Source organism: Pagrus major, chromosome 2, assembly GCF_040436345.1.
Source record: "Pagrus major chromosome 2, Pma_NU_1.0".
In the NCBI taxonomy this organism is placed as follows: Eukaryota; Metazoa; Chordata; class Actinopteri; order Spariformes; family Sparidae; genus Pagrus; species Pagrus major.
Window position 1 is genome coordinate 12,097,748 of NC_133216.1, and position 17,042 is coordinate 12,114,789.

The window sequence follows — 17,042 nt, forward strand, 5'->3', positions numbered from 1 at the left end:
TATAGGAAGACAAATACTATTAAGTATAGTGGCCATTAGTGCTCAGTGTACTGCAACATAATAACATACATGCAAAAACAGAACACACAACACAATATGAAGTGCTGCAATTTGTACAGAACAAAAATGGAGCAGGGTTACCAAGTAAAAAAAGTTTAAAGTGGACATCTGAGAGAACAAATTTAAACAAAGAGGAACAAAACAAAACAGATCTGAGTAAGAAAAAAAGAAAGAAGAACCGGTCAGGATACAGTTATTTCCATGGTTTGTGGGCTCATGTAGATACTTACTCCACACATTTAATGCTCTTATTAGCTATCATTATTGTATGTATATTGTCAGTTTGTTTGAATCAGTTGGTTTGAGAGGCTAACTTTATAAAGTAAACATCTATAATAAAAATCTAAATCATCAGAGTGTTAAAATTTGAAGAAAAAAAGTATATTATTGGCTCATTTTCCAACACCACGGAAACATAGACATGTTCAGAAACTTGCTGTTCATTCAGGTTAATTTTCATTTATCCTGAAATCATACACATTGAATATATTTGTGTTATCAAAACAACACATGGTCATTACTGTGTCTAATAATGTCAATAGAGCTTCTACTTAATGTGCATTACTTCACAATCCAAGGCTTTTCAAAACAAAGGCCTTCACCTTGTAGTACAGGTTCCTGGATGACTCCTTGCAATCACCCTCAATGATTAAAAACTCTAACTAATCCAACCAAATCCTGATTCACTGCAATTATTCTATAAAGCATACATAAAAACTTAAAAAGGAAACAGACACTGATACTGATTAGAGATATTATTGCAGTGCCTTTTGCCGCTTTCAGGCTGAATTTGGGTTTTTTTAAAGTTATGCACAAGGCATCAAGAATATTTACATTTGATGAAAAGGTGTAGCCATGAAACAAAGAGCATTTGGTTTCAATATCTCGCTAAATGTTTACAATATATGGCCTACCTCCAATAAACAGCTAGACCGAGTTGATGCACAATAAATATGTGACACTTTCAGACGGAGTGTTTATTATTCTTTAACATCAAGGTGAAACGTGAGGGTAAAATCTATGTTAACCACTGACACTGACTAGACGGGCGGCAAACATCATTGAAGTTTCAGCAGCTACTGTAAGTTTGGGAAACATACTGTACAATGCCAAAACAAAGAAACATGACTGCATTTCACAGTGGGCCATCACTTAGCAGTGTATGTACTAATATGTTTGTGTGAAGAAAGTGCCATCTCGTGGTGACACCCTGAAATTGAGTGCATGAGGCTTGAATGGGCATGTTTACTGTGGAACTTAGCTGGAAAATGTCTGGAAACTGAATCCCAGCCGGCTGGCAGCCAAAGTGCCTCCAATTCTGAGTGACTGGGACTGTAATGTTCATTAAAAATACAATCATAGGGTCTTTCATTGTCTTTTCTCATACAGCAAAACTATGGAAGAGGATAGGGCCACAGTAAAAACATTTTGAGCTCTGACCTTTTTCACAGAATTCTGACTTTCTGACAAAAAGTCAGAACTCATTTGGAAAAATCTGGTAGTGAATTGAGTTGAGATAAAAGAGCCCCAGAACATTCCAGCAGATCATTTGATGATGATCCGATTTCATCCCATTCACTTCATCAGCAGCTGGCAGTAGAATTTCAGATCAAAACTTGAATGCTGGTGGAAGAGATTTTTGTCCTGCCACTGAACTCTTTCTTGAATGAGAAACATTTCATCCATCTGCACAGCTATTCCTCAGAGATTAAAGTGCAGTCATTGAGTTATTTGAGAATAAATGAATTATTAAATATAGCAAAAGTTATATGTTGTAACTCTAGTTCTATGGTGTAAAGCAGAGCACGTTCAGCTTGTGACAGTGCCATTGCTAGTCATTGCCACAACATACTTTTACTTCTTTGCTTGTATATCTGTAGTGTATACAGAAGAAGTACTGATTCTGTCTGCTGTAATTAAGTGCAGTTCTTATGACTTGCTCGTACCTCGACCCATGATTGCTTTCTTTGTGTTCCTCTCTGGCCTCAGCAGGATTATGTAACATTTGGGTCCAAACAGTGCCACCAAGAGACCAAAACTGGAAGCCAGGATGGCAAATACCTCCACTGCATCTGCATATTTGCCTGGTGAGCTGACATATGCAGGGACAAAGGCCACCCACACAGCACAGAAGATCAGCATGCTGAAAGTGATGAGTTTGGCCTCATTGAAAGTATCTGGAAGATTCCTTGCTATAAATGCAATCAGAAAACTGAGGGAGGCCAATGAGCCAATATAGCTCAGTAACACAGCAAAACCAACCGTGGACCCAACTGCACACTCAAAAACGATCTTATCATTGTTGTATTGAGTGTTTTTATGAGGAGTTGGGGAGGCAGATACAAGCCAAGCAGTGCAGATTGCGGCCTGAATAGAAGTGAGAACAATAACTGTCCCCCTCTGCTGCAAAACACCAAACCACTTCAGGCTGGCTCCACCTCCTGGCTTGGAGGCCTTGAACACAGCCAGAACCACCATGGTTTTTACCAAAATACATGAGACACAAAGCACAAAGCTGATCCCAAATGCTGCATGTCTCAGCTGGCATGTCCACAGTCTGGGGCGACCAATAAACAGCAGTGAACACAGGAAACATAACTTAAGCGACAGCAGTAACTGGAAACTCAGTTCTGAATTGTTGGCACGTACTATGGGTGTGCTGTGATGACAGATAAAAATGCCCAGGACAACAGCACACATACATGTGCCCAGCAAAGAAGTTGCTGTCAAGCAGATACCCAGAGGCTCATGGTAGGAGAGAAACTCTGTTTTCTTAGGAACACAGCGGTCACGCTGGGGGCTGGACCAGAAGTCCTCAGGACAGGTGGTGCACTCCATGGCATCTATGAGAAAAGGAACAGACCTGATACTCTATGTGTTTATATTGTGTCTCACAACTGCAATGGTTAAAGTTAAAAAGTTTAAGTTAAAGTTTTGAGATATATGTATATTTCCACACTACAGTGTTTGAAACTAAATACCAACCAGTCTCATTACTGATCTTCCCCTCAGAACAAGGGATGCAGTCAAAACAGCACACTGGTTCTCCTTTCTTTCTGGCCATACGGGTACCTGGAGGACAGCTTTCACTGCACACTGAGTGGGGTGGCTATAGGGATAAAAATAAGTATCTGTTATTATATACTACTTAACACTGCTATAATGAGTTATACATGGTGTGTCTGAAAAATCAGATATAACCTGATTTGATTCAAAGTTCCAGAAGATTTTGTCTTCATCAATTGTGAGTTCTTCACCTTTGGAAGCCGACCTCTTGACCTCACCCACATTCTGCAGTTTAGTTCTTCCATCAGGGAGCCACAGCCAGTTCATGATATCATATATCGGTAAGGCATCACCATTCTCATCAAATGAGACTTGATCACCAAATGGTGTGGTGAAGTTGACCTTTTGCAAGTAGTACACTAACTATGAATATCAGAATAAGGGAGAGAGAGAAAGATTCAGATATAGAGTATAGATTAAAAAATATTTCTATATGACCACCATGAAAAGTATTCAATTGTCGAACTGTGGATTTTACTCATGAACAGATGTATACATTAACATATCCAACAAAATCTTTCCTTTAAAGTGAAGTCACACGTCTGCAGAAGCACTGAGAGGCAAGTAAGAAATTCTAGTGATCCATTTTTTCGATGTCTTTGAAGGCATTCGTGTTTTCTTCCAGGTGAGTTTCAGCATCAAACAAAAGGCATGAAAGTAAAGTTACATAACTTGCGATGAACAATATGTGTACCTTGTGTTTAGAGTGCATGGAGAAATTAAAGCTCAGCTAGAATGAAATATGAATGCTTTGAGTTTCATTTTAGATCATGGTGTATTGGTGGAGTTCAACCTCTTGTGGCCAACATGAGTATTACAAAAACAAACACTTCAGATTTGGTCATAACAAAAATATTTTTCACATAGCCAAACTTTTACCCCTACTTGTCAAAGATTAAGGAACTAAGAAAGATTATCCTGGCAAAACCCCTTTTCACCTGTTCTTAAACGTAGAAGAGAAAACAATTTAGTTCAGACTTCATCACAACAATTTTCTTTTCTCACATGCCTCTTAGGGCTTTGGTATGTCCGTGCTGTTGACAGGATATTGTTATCTCTGACCAGATAATACTATCCACTGCTATTACCCAGCAGTAGGAAAAATCGGATTAAATCTTATGAACTGATATCACACCTGCCATGGCTCCAGTCGTTGTAAAGTAGCACAGCTGTGCCCGCTGAAAGGCCCTCTCCCTGGCTCACACTGCAGCATGTCATCAAGGGCATAGGCCAGAGCATACACAGCTTTGTACACATTATACTCTGGCCTGAGGTTTGAAGTGTCCAGCAACTCAGTCTCCACATCCTCTAAATCTTCCTGTCCTGTACATAATACTCCTTCAGTTTCCACCCAACCTGCTGGAGGTGGTGCAAATCTACACTGAAATGTGTATTCCCAAAACAGTTTCACCTGCAATGCAACCCACATATAAACAGAAATAAAAACATGATATTATTCTTAGACTTTGTCATCACATTATAAAGTTAAACTCTCACTATGCTGTTTCTATAGCTGTTGTTGTGGTTTAGGTTAGGACGTATTTGTAGCAGGAATTCCCTGAGCCCTGGTATTTCTCCTCGACGAATGGCAATGCCCAGTGTGCCAGCTAGGTACGGTATGAGGTGGGGGGTCTGAAACACAGCAGCTGCTGTCCAAGCTTCACTGGCAATCCACTGCAGACCTGTCACATTCTGCCTCACCACCTGTGTATTGAACCAACTATATAAATGAATTCTGCTATACCACTTAAGTAATGCCTTATTATATGCAGTTTATATGGTTGTCTTAGTCACTGATACACAGGTGCAATCCTGTGTTTTACAGAGTATTATGAGCAAAGTGATGCATGCAATATGTTGTTGTAAACTGATTCTCTCAGTTTGACAATTAAAACATTAAGTTGTGGAATTAAATTGTGTCATATCTAAGTTTTATTTCAAGCCCAACCTCTTCCATGAGGTTAATCATGTGACTCTCATGTGCAAACCCAATGACCACACGAGCTGTGGATTTCTTCATCACATCCACGATCCTCCTTAGTTCAGCTCGGTCATTTTCCCAGGGTAAGATCTCAACGTAGGCCAGACAACCTCCACCAGACCGAACAAAGTCAGATTGGAAGGATCGAGCAGCGTGGAGTCCATAGTCATCATCACTGACCAGCAGACCTGCCCAAGTCCAGCCAAAGTGGTTCAAAATCTGGATCATAGCCTGCACCTAAGTGAGTAAAGAGTGAAGGGATTAATGCACAGAAAATTGGAAAACATGCTAAACATGTTTCTCAATGAATCATGTATAATTATTACTTTTCAAAGATTATATTTTTTGATGTAGTGAAGGGACGTTCTTTCTGAGCAACTTTTTTATGCATGTTCATTTTGCTGATGGATGGTCACCTGGAAAGCATCACTTGGGATTGTCCTAAAGAAGGATGGAAACTTCTGCCGGTCACTCAGACAGGAACATGTGGCAAAATAACTCACCTGTGGACGACACAGACTGTACATCCTAAAAACACTCAAAGCCTTTTCCAGCTCTTTCATTTTTTAATGTTGTAGGCATGTTTATAACTGACGTTAAATTTGAAATCAAATCAAAATGAGCCACAAAAGTTATTGGATGGCAAAGTGGAAAACTTACCATTGGTACTCTGTATGAACCTATGACGGAGGAGATGGCAATAGAGCTTGTAGAAGAAGAATCACCCACAATCCCTATGACTGGAGGGGTTCCTACACAAGTCTTGTCTAATATAAACTGCTCTTCTTGACCACTGATGAGGGACATTGCCGCACGAAATCCTATCTGTAGTTTGACACAGTTATCATAAAGACTGTATCCCAGAGTCACATTAGGGAGCAGCTTGGAGTTTCTGTTGATCTCATCAATTGCAAAGGTCATAGTCATGGCAGCCCTGAACCCTGGAATGTCAAAACTAAAAAAAAAAATGCCAACGTTTATAAAAGAGAAATACATGACACAATATCTGACAACTACAGCTATTGAAAACAATTAAGCCAGTTGAATCTTAACAGTTATTAAAATACTTGTTTAAAACTATTTTTAAAAAGTAATTTCTTTAAAAAAGCATAAATGCTAAATCTCATTCTTCCAGATTAATATTTAATTTGCAGAAAACCATTTTACGTATGCAACAGATTTTCCCCAGCTTCAAGTATTTGCTGCTTCCCTGATAAACTCACCCATAGCAGGTAGGCTGTTGTGGCTCTGAGGTAAAAGACAGGTCAGGAAAAACAGAGAAGAAGTGGATCTCAAACAGCCCACCTAGAACCACATCTCCTGCTTTGTGCATCTCATTTAGATGAAACTGTCCCTGTAACTGGCAGGATGAGGAATAAAGAGGGGAGGACACAGCAGAAGAGAAGTAGGAATACAACAACATGAAATACATGAGCGAGAGCAATTTAATATCTAAAAATCTCCACATGACTTTCCTCCTGTTCATCCCTCTCCTGAGCCCAGTCAGTTTTATTGCTGTCAACCTCTTTTATTGACTTGCAGCATTGTTTGATCTAAAGCACCACCCAATGGGGTATAAGCAAAAGTAGGGGCAGGGCCTAGAATTATTTTTAATTTCAGATTGATTTTGAGCATACTAAGACAAGTGGTGGAACATTATGTCTTCCCATCTATTTTGTCTTTTTCATGACAACAGACAACAGTGTTTGGGGTAACGCGTTTCAAAAGCAACGTGTTACAGTAATATATTTCTTTTAGCAGTAACAGAGTAATATACTGTATTGCAGCATTGTTTAATCTTTTGCATCACCCAATAGGGTATAAGCAGAAGTAGGGGCAGGGCTTAAAACATATTACATTAATTTCATTTGAGTTTGATTTAGAGCACACTAAGACATTTGGTGAAACAATATGGCTTGTGATGCATTTTTTCTTTGTACTGTCTGTTTGATTGAGAGCTATAACTCAGTAAGATTAGGCTTTGGAAGCTGCCAAAAATGTTATTTTTCAGTATTAGCACCTTAATAGACCATCTTTGAGGTTACTGCAAAACATCACAACAGAATGGGACTGCAAAATAAATTAAAAAAAAAAAAACATCTTTATTTCCTACCTGGTAGACCCTTTTTAGAAAACAAATTGTCACACATTACAATAGAACAGTACCGCAAAATAAAAAAAAATTGCAACACATTACAGCAGAACTGTACATCAATATATATACAAACATCTTTATTTTCTACATGTTCTGTCATGATTAGACTTTCTTAGAGCTAATTTGTAACACATCGCCACAGAATTTTACCATATATTAGAGAGAAATCACATATTTGCTAGTTGACACACACCTTCTTCGGCTGGTCAAGTACAATTTGATACTTCTGACAAGCATTTCCAGCCAAATGTAGGTCTAAATTACATGGCATGAAAAGTGGCAAGAGGATATAGCATCACCTGATGTATGTGAGTAGTCTGAGCATTGTGGATGCATGTGGCTATATGTTTGTATCTACAACCTCCTGAAAACTGTGGAGAACATCAGCCTACGAGGGATGTATGAAGCAGTGACCAGATGTGGACTGATGAAGTTTGACTTAGGGCACAGTTTTATCATAATGAACAACAAATGACCCAGCAAGAACGTGAGACTATGTTAAATACAACAGTCTTTCATCTCAACACCAATGAAATCCCATCCATCTTAATATAAGACGCCGTAGAATAACTTTTTCCAAGCTGTAAGACATTTCATATTCATTTCATATCCTTGTGGGTTAAATCCTTTACGTCATGTACATGACATGAGTTTCCTACGTACCTACGCCTACACCAGGACTGCAAATACCTCTGCTGCATATGCACATGTATGTGACATAAGAGAGCATACATAATGTAAGTTAACTTGCGTGATTGAGTTAAAATAAGTGAAGTTTGCATATGTTTTTTTTTTATTGTATTTCGAAAAAAGTTTCATTCTGTCTCATGAAGATAAGTGCAGTTACTAGGCCTGGATTTCCCGACCCATGATTGCCTTCTTTGTGTTCCTCTCTGGTCTCAGCAGGATTATGTAACATTTGGGTCCAAACAGTGCCACAAAGAGACCAAAACTGGAGGCCAGGATGGCAAATACCTCCACTGTATCTGCATATTTGCCTGGTGAGCTGACATAAGCAGGGACAAAAAGGCCACTCACACAGCACAGAAGATCAGTAAGCTGAAAGTAATGAATTTGTCCTCAAAATCTGGGAGCTGAGATGAAAGAGCCCCAGAACATTCCAGCAGATCATTTGATGATGATCCGATTTCATCCCATTCACTTCATCAGCAGCTGGCAGTAGAATTTCAGATCAAAACTTGAATGCTGGTGGAAGAGATTTTTGTCCTGCCACTGAACTCTTTCTTGAATGAGAAACATTTCATCCATCTGCACAGCTACTCCTCAGAGATTAAAGTGCAGTCATTAAGTTATTTGAGAATGAATGAATTATTAAATATAGCAAAGGTTATACGTTGTAACTCTAGTTCTATGGTATAAAGCAGAGCACGTTCAGCTTGTGACAGTGCCATTGCTAGTCATTGCCACAACATACTTTTTTGCTTTTATATCTGTAGTGTATACAGAAGAAGTACTGATTCAGTCTCCTGTAATTAAGTGCAGTTCTTATGACTTGCTCGTACCTCGACCCATGATTGCTTTCTTTGTGTTTCTCTCTGGTCTGAGAAGGATTATGTAACATTTGGGTCCAAAGAGTGCCAGCAAGAGGCCAAAACTGGAGGCCAGGATGGCAAATACCTCCACTGCATCTGCATATTTGCCTGGTGAGCTGACATATGCAGGGACAAAGGCCACCCACACAGCACAGAAGATCAGCATACTGAAAGTGATGAGTTTGGCCTCATTGAAACTATCTGGAAGATTCCTTGCTATGAATGCAATTAGAAAACTGAGGGAAGCCAATGAGCCAATGTAGCCCAGTAACACTGCAAAACCAACTGTGGACCCAACTGCACACTCATAAACTATCTTATCACTGTAGTATTGAGTGTTTTTATGAGGAGTTGGGGAGGCAGATACAAGCCAAGCAGTGCAGATTGCTGCCTGAATAGAAGTGAGAACAATAACTGTTCCTCTCTGCTGCAAAACACCAAACCACTTCAGGCTGGCTCCCCCTCCTGGCTTGGAGGCCTTGAACACAGCCAGAACCACCATGGTTTTTACTAAAATACATGAGACACAAAGCACAAAGCTGATCCCAAATGCTGCATGTCTCAGCTGGCATGTCCACAGTCTGGGACGACCAATAAACAGCAGTGAACACAGAAAACATAACTTGAGAGACAGCAGTAACTGGAAACTCAGTTCTGAATTGTTGGCACGTACTATGGGTGTGCTACGATGATAAATAAAGATGCCCATGACAACAGCACACATACATGTGCCCAGCAAGGAGGCAACTGTCAAGCCAATACCCAGAGGCTCATGGTAGGAGAGAAACTCTGTTTTCTTAGGAACACAGTGGTCACGCTGGGGGCTGGACCAGAAGTCCTCAGGACAGCTGGTGCACCCCATGGCATCTATGAGAAAAGGAGCAGACTTGAGATACTCTATATGTTTATATTATGTCTCAAAACTGCAATGATTAAAGTTAAAAACCAACCAGTTTTATTGCTGATTTCCCCCTCAGAACAATGGATGCAGTCAAAACAGCACACAGGTTCCCCTTTCTTTCTGGCCATGCGTGTACCTGGAGGACAGCTTTCACTGCACACTGAGCGGGGTGGCTATAGGGAGAAAAATAAGTATCTGTTATTCTCCATTACTTTTCACTGCTATACTGAGTTATCCATGGTGTGTTTGATAAATCAGATATAACCTTTTTTGATTCAAAGTTCCAGAAGATTTTGTCTTCATCAATTGTGAATTCTTCACCTTTGGAAGCCGACCTCTTGACCTCACCCACATTCTGAACTTCAGTTCTTCCATCAGGGAGCCACAGCCAGTTCATGACGTCATAGATTGCTAAGGCATCACCATTCTCATCAAATGACACTTGATCACCAAATGTTGTAGTGAAGTTGACTTTTTCCAAGTAATACACTAGCTACATAGAGAGATGAAAATCCAAAGAGGACAGATTAAACCTCAAAGACCAAAAGCAATTAATGGGATGTCTGACCCTCCTGTATTATTTTGTATTTCCTCACCTATTCTAGCACTACTTGACTATGTTGTTGAGGGTAAAATGTTTCTGTCTGATCATGGTAAACATGGGGGTACCCTGAATTCAATTATCAAACTGCATACTAAACTTATGAACATATCAAAACAAGAACCTATCACTGAGCTAATAATATTTAACACTGACGTCCCCCAGTAGTAGGTTATTTACTCTCACTATTTGTTCGGCACATTACAATAGTAGTACCACTTTACAAGAAACATGAAAACCCTATGATTTAGTCGTGTAACAGGTGAAGTGTAAACTGATATCACACCTGCCATGGCTCCAGTTCTTTCAAATTGCCACAGCTGTGCCCGCTGAAAGGCCCTTTCCCTGGCTCACACTGCAGCATGTCATCAAGGGCATAGGCCAGAGCATACACAGCCTTGTACACATTATACTCTGGCCTGAGATTGGAAACGTCTAACAACTCAGTCTCCACATCCTCTAGATTTTCCTGTCCTGTACATAATGTTCCCCCAGCCTCCATCCAACCTGCTGGAGGTGGTGTGAATCTACATTGAAATGTGAATTCCCAAAACTGGTTTACCTGAAATATATTCAAAACAGTCTTATAAATGATGACTATATATTATTCTTGCAATTACCAGATCAGATTGCACAGTTAAACTCTCACCATACTATTTCCATAGCTGTTGTTGTGGTGTATGTCAGGAAGCATTTGTAGGAGGAATTCCCTGAAGCCTGGTATTTCTCCTCGACGGATGGCAATGCCCAGTGTGCCAGCCAGGTACAGCATGAGGTCAGGGGTCTGGAGGACAGTAGAAGCTGTCCAGGCTTCACTGGCCATCCACTGCAGGCCTGTCACATTCTGCCTCACCACCTGTGTGTCAAATAAAATATATAACTCCACAATGCCATGTCACTAAAGTATTGTCTAGTCTTCTGAATTGTACACAGTACACACAAGTGATGTCTTACTTTTTCATACACAGATGCAATCCTGTGTTTTACACAGTATTTTATGAACAAAGTGATGCATACCATCATAACCACAGTTTTGTGTAATTTGTCTAAGTAACTGATCGTACTCTAAAACCCTGCTAACAGGGCTTGAACAAAAAGAGGTGTAACCTGTTCAATTAATATATTTGTCACAGTCCAATATGTTATTGCAACTTAAATCTTTCAGTTTGATAAATTAAAAAAAAATAAGACATATAATTTAGGCTGTAGTTCAATCCCAACCTCTTCCATGAGGTTAATCATGTAACTCTCATGTGCAAACACAATGACCACACGAGCTGTGGATTTCTTCATCAAATCCACAATCCTCCTTAGTTCAGCTGGGTCATTGTCCCATGGCAACACCTCTAAGTAGGCAAGACAACCTCCACCAGACTGAGCCAGGTCAGATTGGAAGGATTGAGCAGCGTGGAGTCCATAGTCATCATCACTGACCAGCAGACCTGCCCAACTCCAGCCAAAACGCTTCAGTATCTGAATCATAGCCTGCACCTAAGTGAATGCAGAGATTACATGCTAAAAATGTTTCCCATTGGATCATATTTAGTTATTGCAGTTCAAGGAATATAACTGTTTTTGCAGTGTAGAGATGTTTTTCTTGTGAATGTTTAACTGCACATGCTTTTATACTGATGGATGGTCACCTGGAAAGCATCACTTGGGATTGTCCTAAAGAAGGATGGAAACTTTTGCCGGTCACTCAGACAGGAACATGTGGCAAAATAACTCACCTGTGAAAGACACAGACTGTACATCCTGAAAACATTCAAAGACTTTTCCAACTCCAGGTTTACAAGTGACATGAAATCTGAGATAATATCAAAATAGTCCAATATAATTAATAGAAGGCAAATTGGCAAACTTACCATAGGTACTCTGTACAAACCTAAGACAGAGGAGATGGCAATAGAATGAGTAGAAGAAGAATCACCCACAATCCCTATGACTGGAGGGGTTCCTGCACAGGTGTCATCTAATATAAACTGCTTCTCTTGACCACTGACTGCGGATAATCCTGCACGAAATGCAATCCCCAGTTTGACACAATGATCATAAAGACTGTATCCCAGAGTCACATTAGGTAGCAGCTTGGTGTTTTTGTTGATCTCATCAATAGCAAAGGCCATGGTCTCGGCCCTCCTAAATCCTACAACATCAAAACTAACACAAATACCACTATTAACTATTGAAAAATACAACATACAATAACTGTGACAACATGAACACATTGCACAAGTACAAATGTTACAAACAATTGTGACAGTTGAATATCAACAATTATTTACAGTAAATAAATAGATACAATTGTAGGAACATGTTTAAAATGGCATACATGTAAAATCTAATTATTTCAGAGTGATATTTGATTTGCAGAAATATATATGACTCATGGAATTGATTTCCCAGTTTTTGCTTTTGCCACTTCCCTGAGAGACTTACCCATGGCAGGTAGGCTGTGGTGGCTCTGAGGTAAAAGACAGGTCAGGAAACACAGAGAAGAAGTGGACCTGAAATATCCCACCTAAAACCACATCTCCTGCCTTGTGCAACTTATTTAGATGAAACTGTCCCTGTAACCGACAGGAGGAGGAATAAAGAGGGGAGGACACTGCAGAAGAGAAGTAGGAATACAACAACATGAAAAACATGAGCGAGAGCAATTTAATATCTAAAAATCCCCACATGACTTTCTTCCTGTTCATCCCTCTCCTGTCAGCTTTATTACTGTCAACCTGTTTTATTGACTTGCAGCATTGTTTAATCTTAAGCACCACCCAATGGGCTATAAGCAAGAGTCGAGGCAGGGCCTAAAATTATTGTAATTTCAGATTGATTTTGAGCATACTAAGACAAGTGGTGGAACATTATGTCTTCCCATCTATTTTCCAACGTGTTACAGTAATATATTTCTTTTAGCGGTAACAGAGTAATATACTGTAACGTGTTACTAGTAATTTTCAGTAATATATATCCACAGTATTGTCACATAATGCGTTACAATCCGCGTTAACAACTAAATTGAAGCGTTTAGTGTTGTTTTATTAAGAATCCATCCACACCGAACATGACCGCGACCTTCCGCCACCGAAAAAAAAAAGACACTGTTTGACTGAAATGAGCCATATTTTGTAGGCCTAACGATGAAGCCTAATACTCTGAGCGCACTTTAATTAACAGGTTTTTACTTGAATCACATATACCCATACATTCCTTGTCCTCTGGACTATAGTAAAAAGGCATAGAAAAATATTTTTCTGTCTTGTCATGTCATTATGGGCTACATTATTGAAGGTATAGGTCTATTGTGTTTCATATGACTAAGCCTATCTTGTATTTGGACTATTTTGTGGCTTTTTTGGCGTTCTGTGTTTGTTCGTGTTTCAGAGGTGCTGTTGAGCTGCTGGCCAGAGCTGATACCTGTTCCACACCTGCAGCACATTGAGGCAATCAGCACCAGGATAAAAGCCCTGGTCTCCTCTCCATTAGCTGCAAGATTATAACAGACACGACATATGGTCCCCCAGTGTAACTCTCGTGCCTATAAGTGCTTCTAGTGTGTTTTTTGCTCGTCATCCCCAGAGATCTAATTTGTTTCTCTATTTCACTTTTCTTCCTCCACTCACTCTTGGATTTCCTCTGGCCTACCAAGACCCTATGGGGCGCCGATTGAAAATAAACAGCAACTTTTTGACACATTAAGCACCAAACCCTATTAAAAAAACGTATGTGAATTTTTTAATATTACTTTTGACCAGATTTACAGCAATATTTGTGAACTTTGTGATATTTAATTCTCTTGTAGAAATATAATGTCAATGTTAAATCTAAATGTTAAATCTTAATCTAAATGTTAAATATTAAATCTGAATCTTAAATGTTAAATCTAATTCGAAATGGTGAATATAAATGTTGAATATAAATCTAAATGTTAAATTTAAATCTAAATGTTAAATGTTAAATATAAATCTAAATGTTAAATATAAATCTAAATGTTAAATATAAATGTTAAATCTAAATCTAAATCTAAATGTTAAATCTCAATCTAAATCTAAATCTAAATCTAAATGTTAAATCTCAATCTAAATCTAAATGTTAAATCTAAATCTAAATCTAAATGCTAAATGTTAAATCTAAATGTCACGGGTGAAACTAAATATTTAGCTAATATGCAAATTCACACTGCCTGTCACCGGAAGTACCAAAATAAAAGCTACCGAGTGCTGTGGTGGCTCTACTGTGGTGAATGCTGTAGCTGACGCTAACCCTTTTCACACAGAGAAGCCGCATTATCGCCGGAGCAGCGTTTCGCCAATTCTCCGCTGTTGGTTGTTCACACAGAGCCAAGCAGCGCTGGCGTTAAGATGAACCGCTGTGTAATTCACACAGAAAGCCGGCGCTGCGGCTCCTAAAGAGGCGTGGCGGTACACGTCATGTTGATGACGTCTGTGTGTTCTTTTCAAGGTATTTCCCCAGGTGTCCTCCATTGACAGGAGTCCTGTCAATCTAAACATGTACCCGCTGACTGTTTATAATCATATGGATGCTGTTATAATGTGTTGGGATTGAGATCCTGACCCACCAATCATCAAGCTGCTTGGCTCTGTGTGAACAAACAACGGCAGAGAATTGGCGAACCACCGCTGCGGCGATAATGCATCGACTCTGTGAAAAGGGCTACTGTCGCTGTCGTTGCGGACGCATTGCTGAACCTCTGTATTGCCGCCAAAATGGCCCTACCAATGTTTCCAGCTAAGTCGTTGGACATGGTGGCAGGCAACATGAGAGGACAGTGAGGAGACGTGACTAACAGTGCAGCGCAATCCCTCGCCTGACTACCCGAAGAAGATGCGGATAGCGCTTGTTCGCACAATGAGCTTTTATTTTGGTACTTCCGGTGACAGGCAGTGTGAATTTGCATATTAGCTAAATATTTAGTTTCACCGTGACCTTTAGTTTTAACATTTAGCATTTAGATTTAACATTTAGATTTAACATTTAGAACTAGATTTAACATTTATTTTTAACATTTAGCATTTATATTTATATTTAACATTTAAATTTAACATTTAGCATTTATATTTATATTGAACATTTAAATTTAACATTTATATTTATATTTAAATGTAACATTTATATTTATATTTAACATTTATATTCAACATTTATATTTAATATTTAACATTTAGATTTAACATTTAGATTTAATATTTAACATTTAGATTTAACATTTAGATTTAATATTTAACATTTAGATTTAGATTTTGTATTTAGATTTAACATTGACATTATATTTTTACAAGAGAAGTAAATATCACAAAGTTCACAAATATTGCTGTAAATTTGGTCAAAAGTAACATTTTAAAATTAACATATGTTTTTTAAATGTGTTCTTTGCTAAATGTGTTGAAAAGTTGCTGTTTATTTTAGCATGCGCAACTTTACAATCGGCACCCCATAAAACCCAGCCTCCAGCACCTCTGCCACCAGCCAGCTTCACCAAGACTCTCAGTGTCATGCTCCCCCCTCGAGCATAGCCCATTCCTCTGTGAGTTGCATCATCTACTTGACGGAGCCTCGAGCCTTCTCCTCAGCCCTCTACTGCAATATACTCTGCTGTGTTCAATGAACTACCTCCTAATGACATCCCAGCTTCTGGTGTCTGCTTTTGGGACCCTCAACATCATACTACCCAGTGTAACAGAATAATCTGGCCAAGAAATGGACCCAGCAGACCCAGAGGCTCTACACCAAGCTTGAGCTATCTACCAGGGCCTGTAATGAATTTGCATCCTTCTTCACTGCCAAAATTCAGAAAATTAAACAAGCGGTCAGTGCCACCATACCTGGTACAGGAGGTGTGTTCATGTGTCCCTCTAAACCCAACTCAAAAACCATGACACAATTTGATCCAATCAATGACAATAACCTGCAAGACATAATACAACATATAAAATCTTCCTCCTGATGCCTCAATATTTTACCAGCAGGGTTCTTCAAAAAAGTTTAAGACTGCATGACTCCAGATCTGCTACAAATTGTCCGCGTCTCCTCTCTCAGGTGTCTTCCCACAAGCTATGAAAACTGCATTTATTAAACCTCTCCTGAAGAAGAACAATCTAGCCACATCGGTAATGAATAATTACAGGCCCATATCAAACCTCCCAATTTTCAGTAAAATCATTGAAAAGCTATTTTTCAACAGCTGAACAATTACCTAATAATGAATGGCTGAATTCAACCACATCAAAGCACTGACACTGCTCTTGTCAAGGTTGACAAGGGAAAAGGGTTATCCTAGTGGCAGAGTAGCTAGCCCCTCCCACAGCCAACCTTCTCCCTCTTCCCCTGAACAACGTCCTCCCCTCTGCCCTACCACCAGACTCGGAGCTCCCCCTGCTGCCCAGGAGGACCCCATGCAACACAGGTTGCGCATCTATTGTGGTCAATTTGGACATGCCCGTCAATGCCAAAAGGGAGGACTCGCCACTTAAAGAGAGCTCGCTGGTGAGCTGGACCACTTCATCCTCTGGCTCTCTTTGTTGCAACAACCTCCCTGCCTCCCTCCTGTGGTCACGTGAGTCTCTCCCGTTGAATTTACTTTTTGACTCTGGAGCTGATGACAGCTTTATTGATGCAGCCCTAGTCAAGCAAGCTACCATCGCTATTGAGCCTCTTGAGACCCCTAAGACTGTAAATGCCCTTGACGGCAGATTATAGGCCACAAT

At 39.6% G+C, this 17,042-nt stretch overlaps 2 protein-coding genes across 2 annotated transcripts; both read right to left on the reverse strand.

Annotated features, from left to right (window-relative positions):
* Positions 1–1,989: 1,989 nt before the first annotated feature.
* LOC141012769 (extracellular calcium-sensing receptor-like) lies at positions 1,990–6,521 on the reverse strand. The gene is made up of 9 exons (XM_073486293.1): positions 6,331–6,521; positions 5,768–6,062; positions 5,524–5,610; positions 5,075–5,344; positions 4,624–4,830; positions 4,262–4,537; positions 3,262–3,489; positions 3,046–3,169; positions 1,990–2,903 (listed from the first exon to the last, which is right to left on the reverse strand). Exons 1-9 carry the CDS (start codon positions 6,438–6,440, stop codon positions 1,990–1,992), a joined length of 2,511 nt encoding a protein of 836 aa, XP_073342394.1. The 5' UTR covers positions 6,441–6,521.
* A 1,587-nt stretch (positions 6,522–8,108) lies between these two features.
* Positions 8,109–12,965, reverse strand: LOC141012777 (extracellular calcium-sensing receptor-like). The gene is made up of 10 exons (XM_073486303.1): positions 12,757–12,965; positions 12,183–12,477; positions 11,961–12,047; positions 11,539–11,808; positions 10,967–11,173; positions 10,604–10,879; positions 9,982–10,209; positions 9,766–9,889; positions 8,786–9,682; positions 8,109–8,260 (listed from the first exon to the last, which is right to left on the reverse strand). The coding sequence occupies exons 1-10, from the start codon at positions 12,963–12,965 to the stop codon at positions 8,109–8,111; spliced, it is 2,745 nt and encodes a 914-aa protein (XP_073342404.1).
* Positions 12,966–17,042: the final 4,077 nt, after the last annotated feature.

Excerpts from the sequence above, each read along its gene's own strand:
- LOC141012777 (XM_073486303.1), bottom strand. The coding sequence starts at position 12,965 with ATGTTTTTCATGTTGTTGTATTCCTACTTCTCTTCTGCAGTGTCCTCC. Across the intron at positions 10,880-10,966 it reads ACAGCTATGGAAATAGTATG|GTAAACCAGTTTTGGGAATT; the intron begins GTGAGAGTTTAA and ends AATATATTTCAG. Across the intron at positions 10,210-10,603 it reads AAGAACTGGAGCCATGGCAG|CTAGTGTATTACTTGGAAAA; the intron begins GTGTGATATCAG and ends CTCTCTATGTAG.
- LOC141012769 (XM_073486293.1), bottom strand. The coding sequence starts at position 6,440 with ATGCACAAAGCAGGAGATGTGGTTCTAGGTGGGCTGTTTGAGATCCAC. Across the intron at positions 6,063-6,330 it reads CAACAGCCTACCTGCTATGG|TTTTGACATTCCAGGGTTCA; the intron begins GTGAGTTTATCA and ends TTTTTTTTTTAG. Across the intron at positions 4,538-4,623 it reads ACAGCTATAGAAACAGCATA|GTGAAACTGTTTTGGGAATA; the intron begins GTGAGAGTTTAA and ends GTTGCATTGCAG.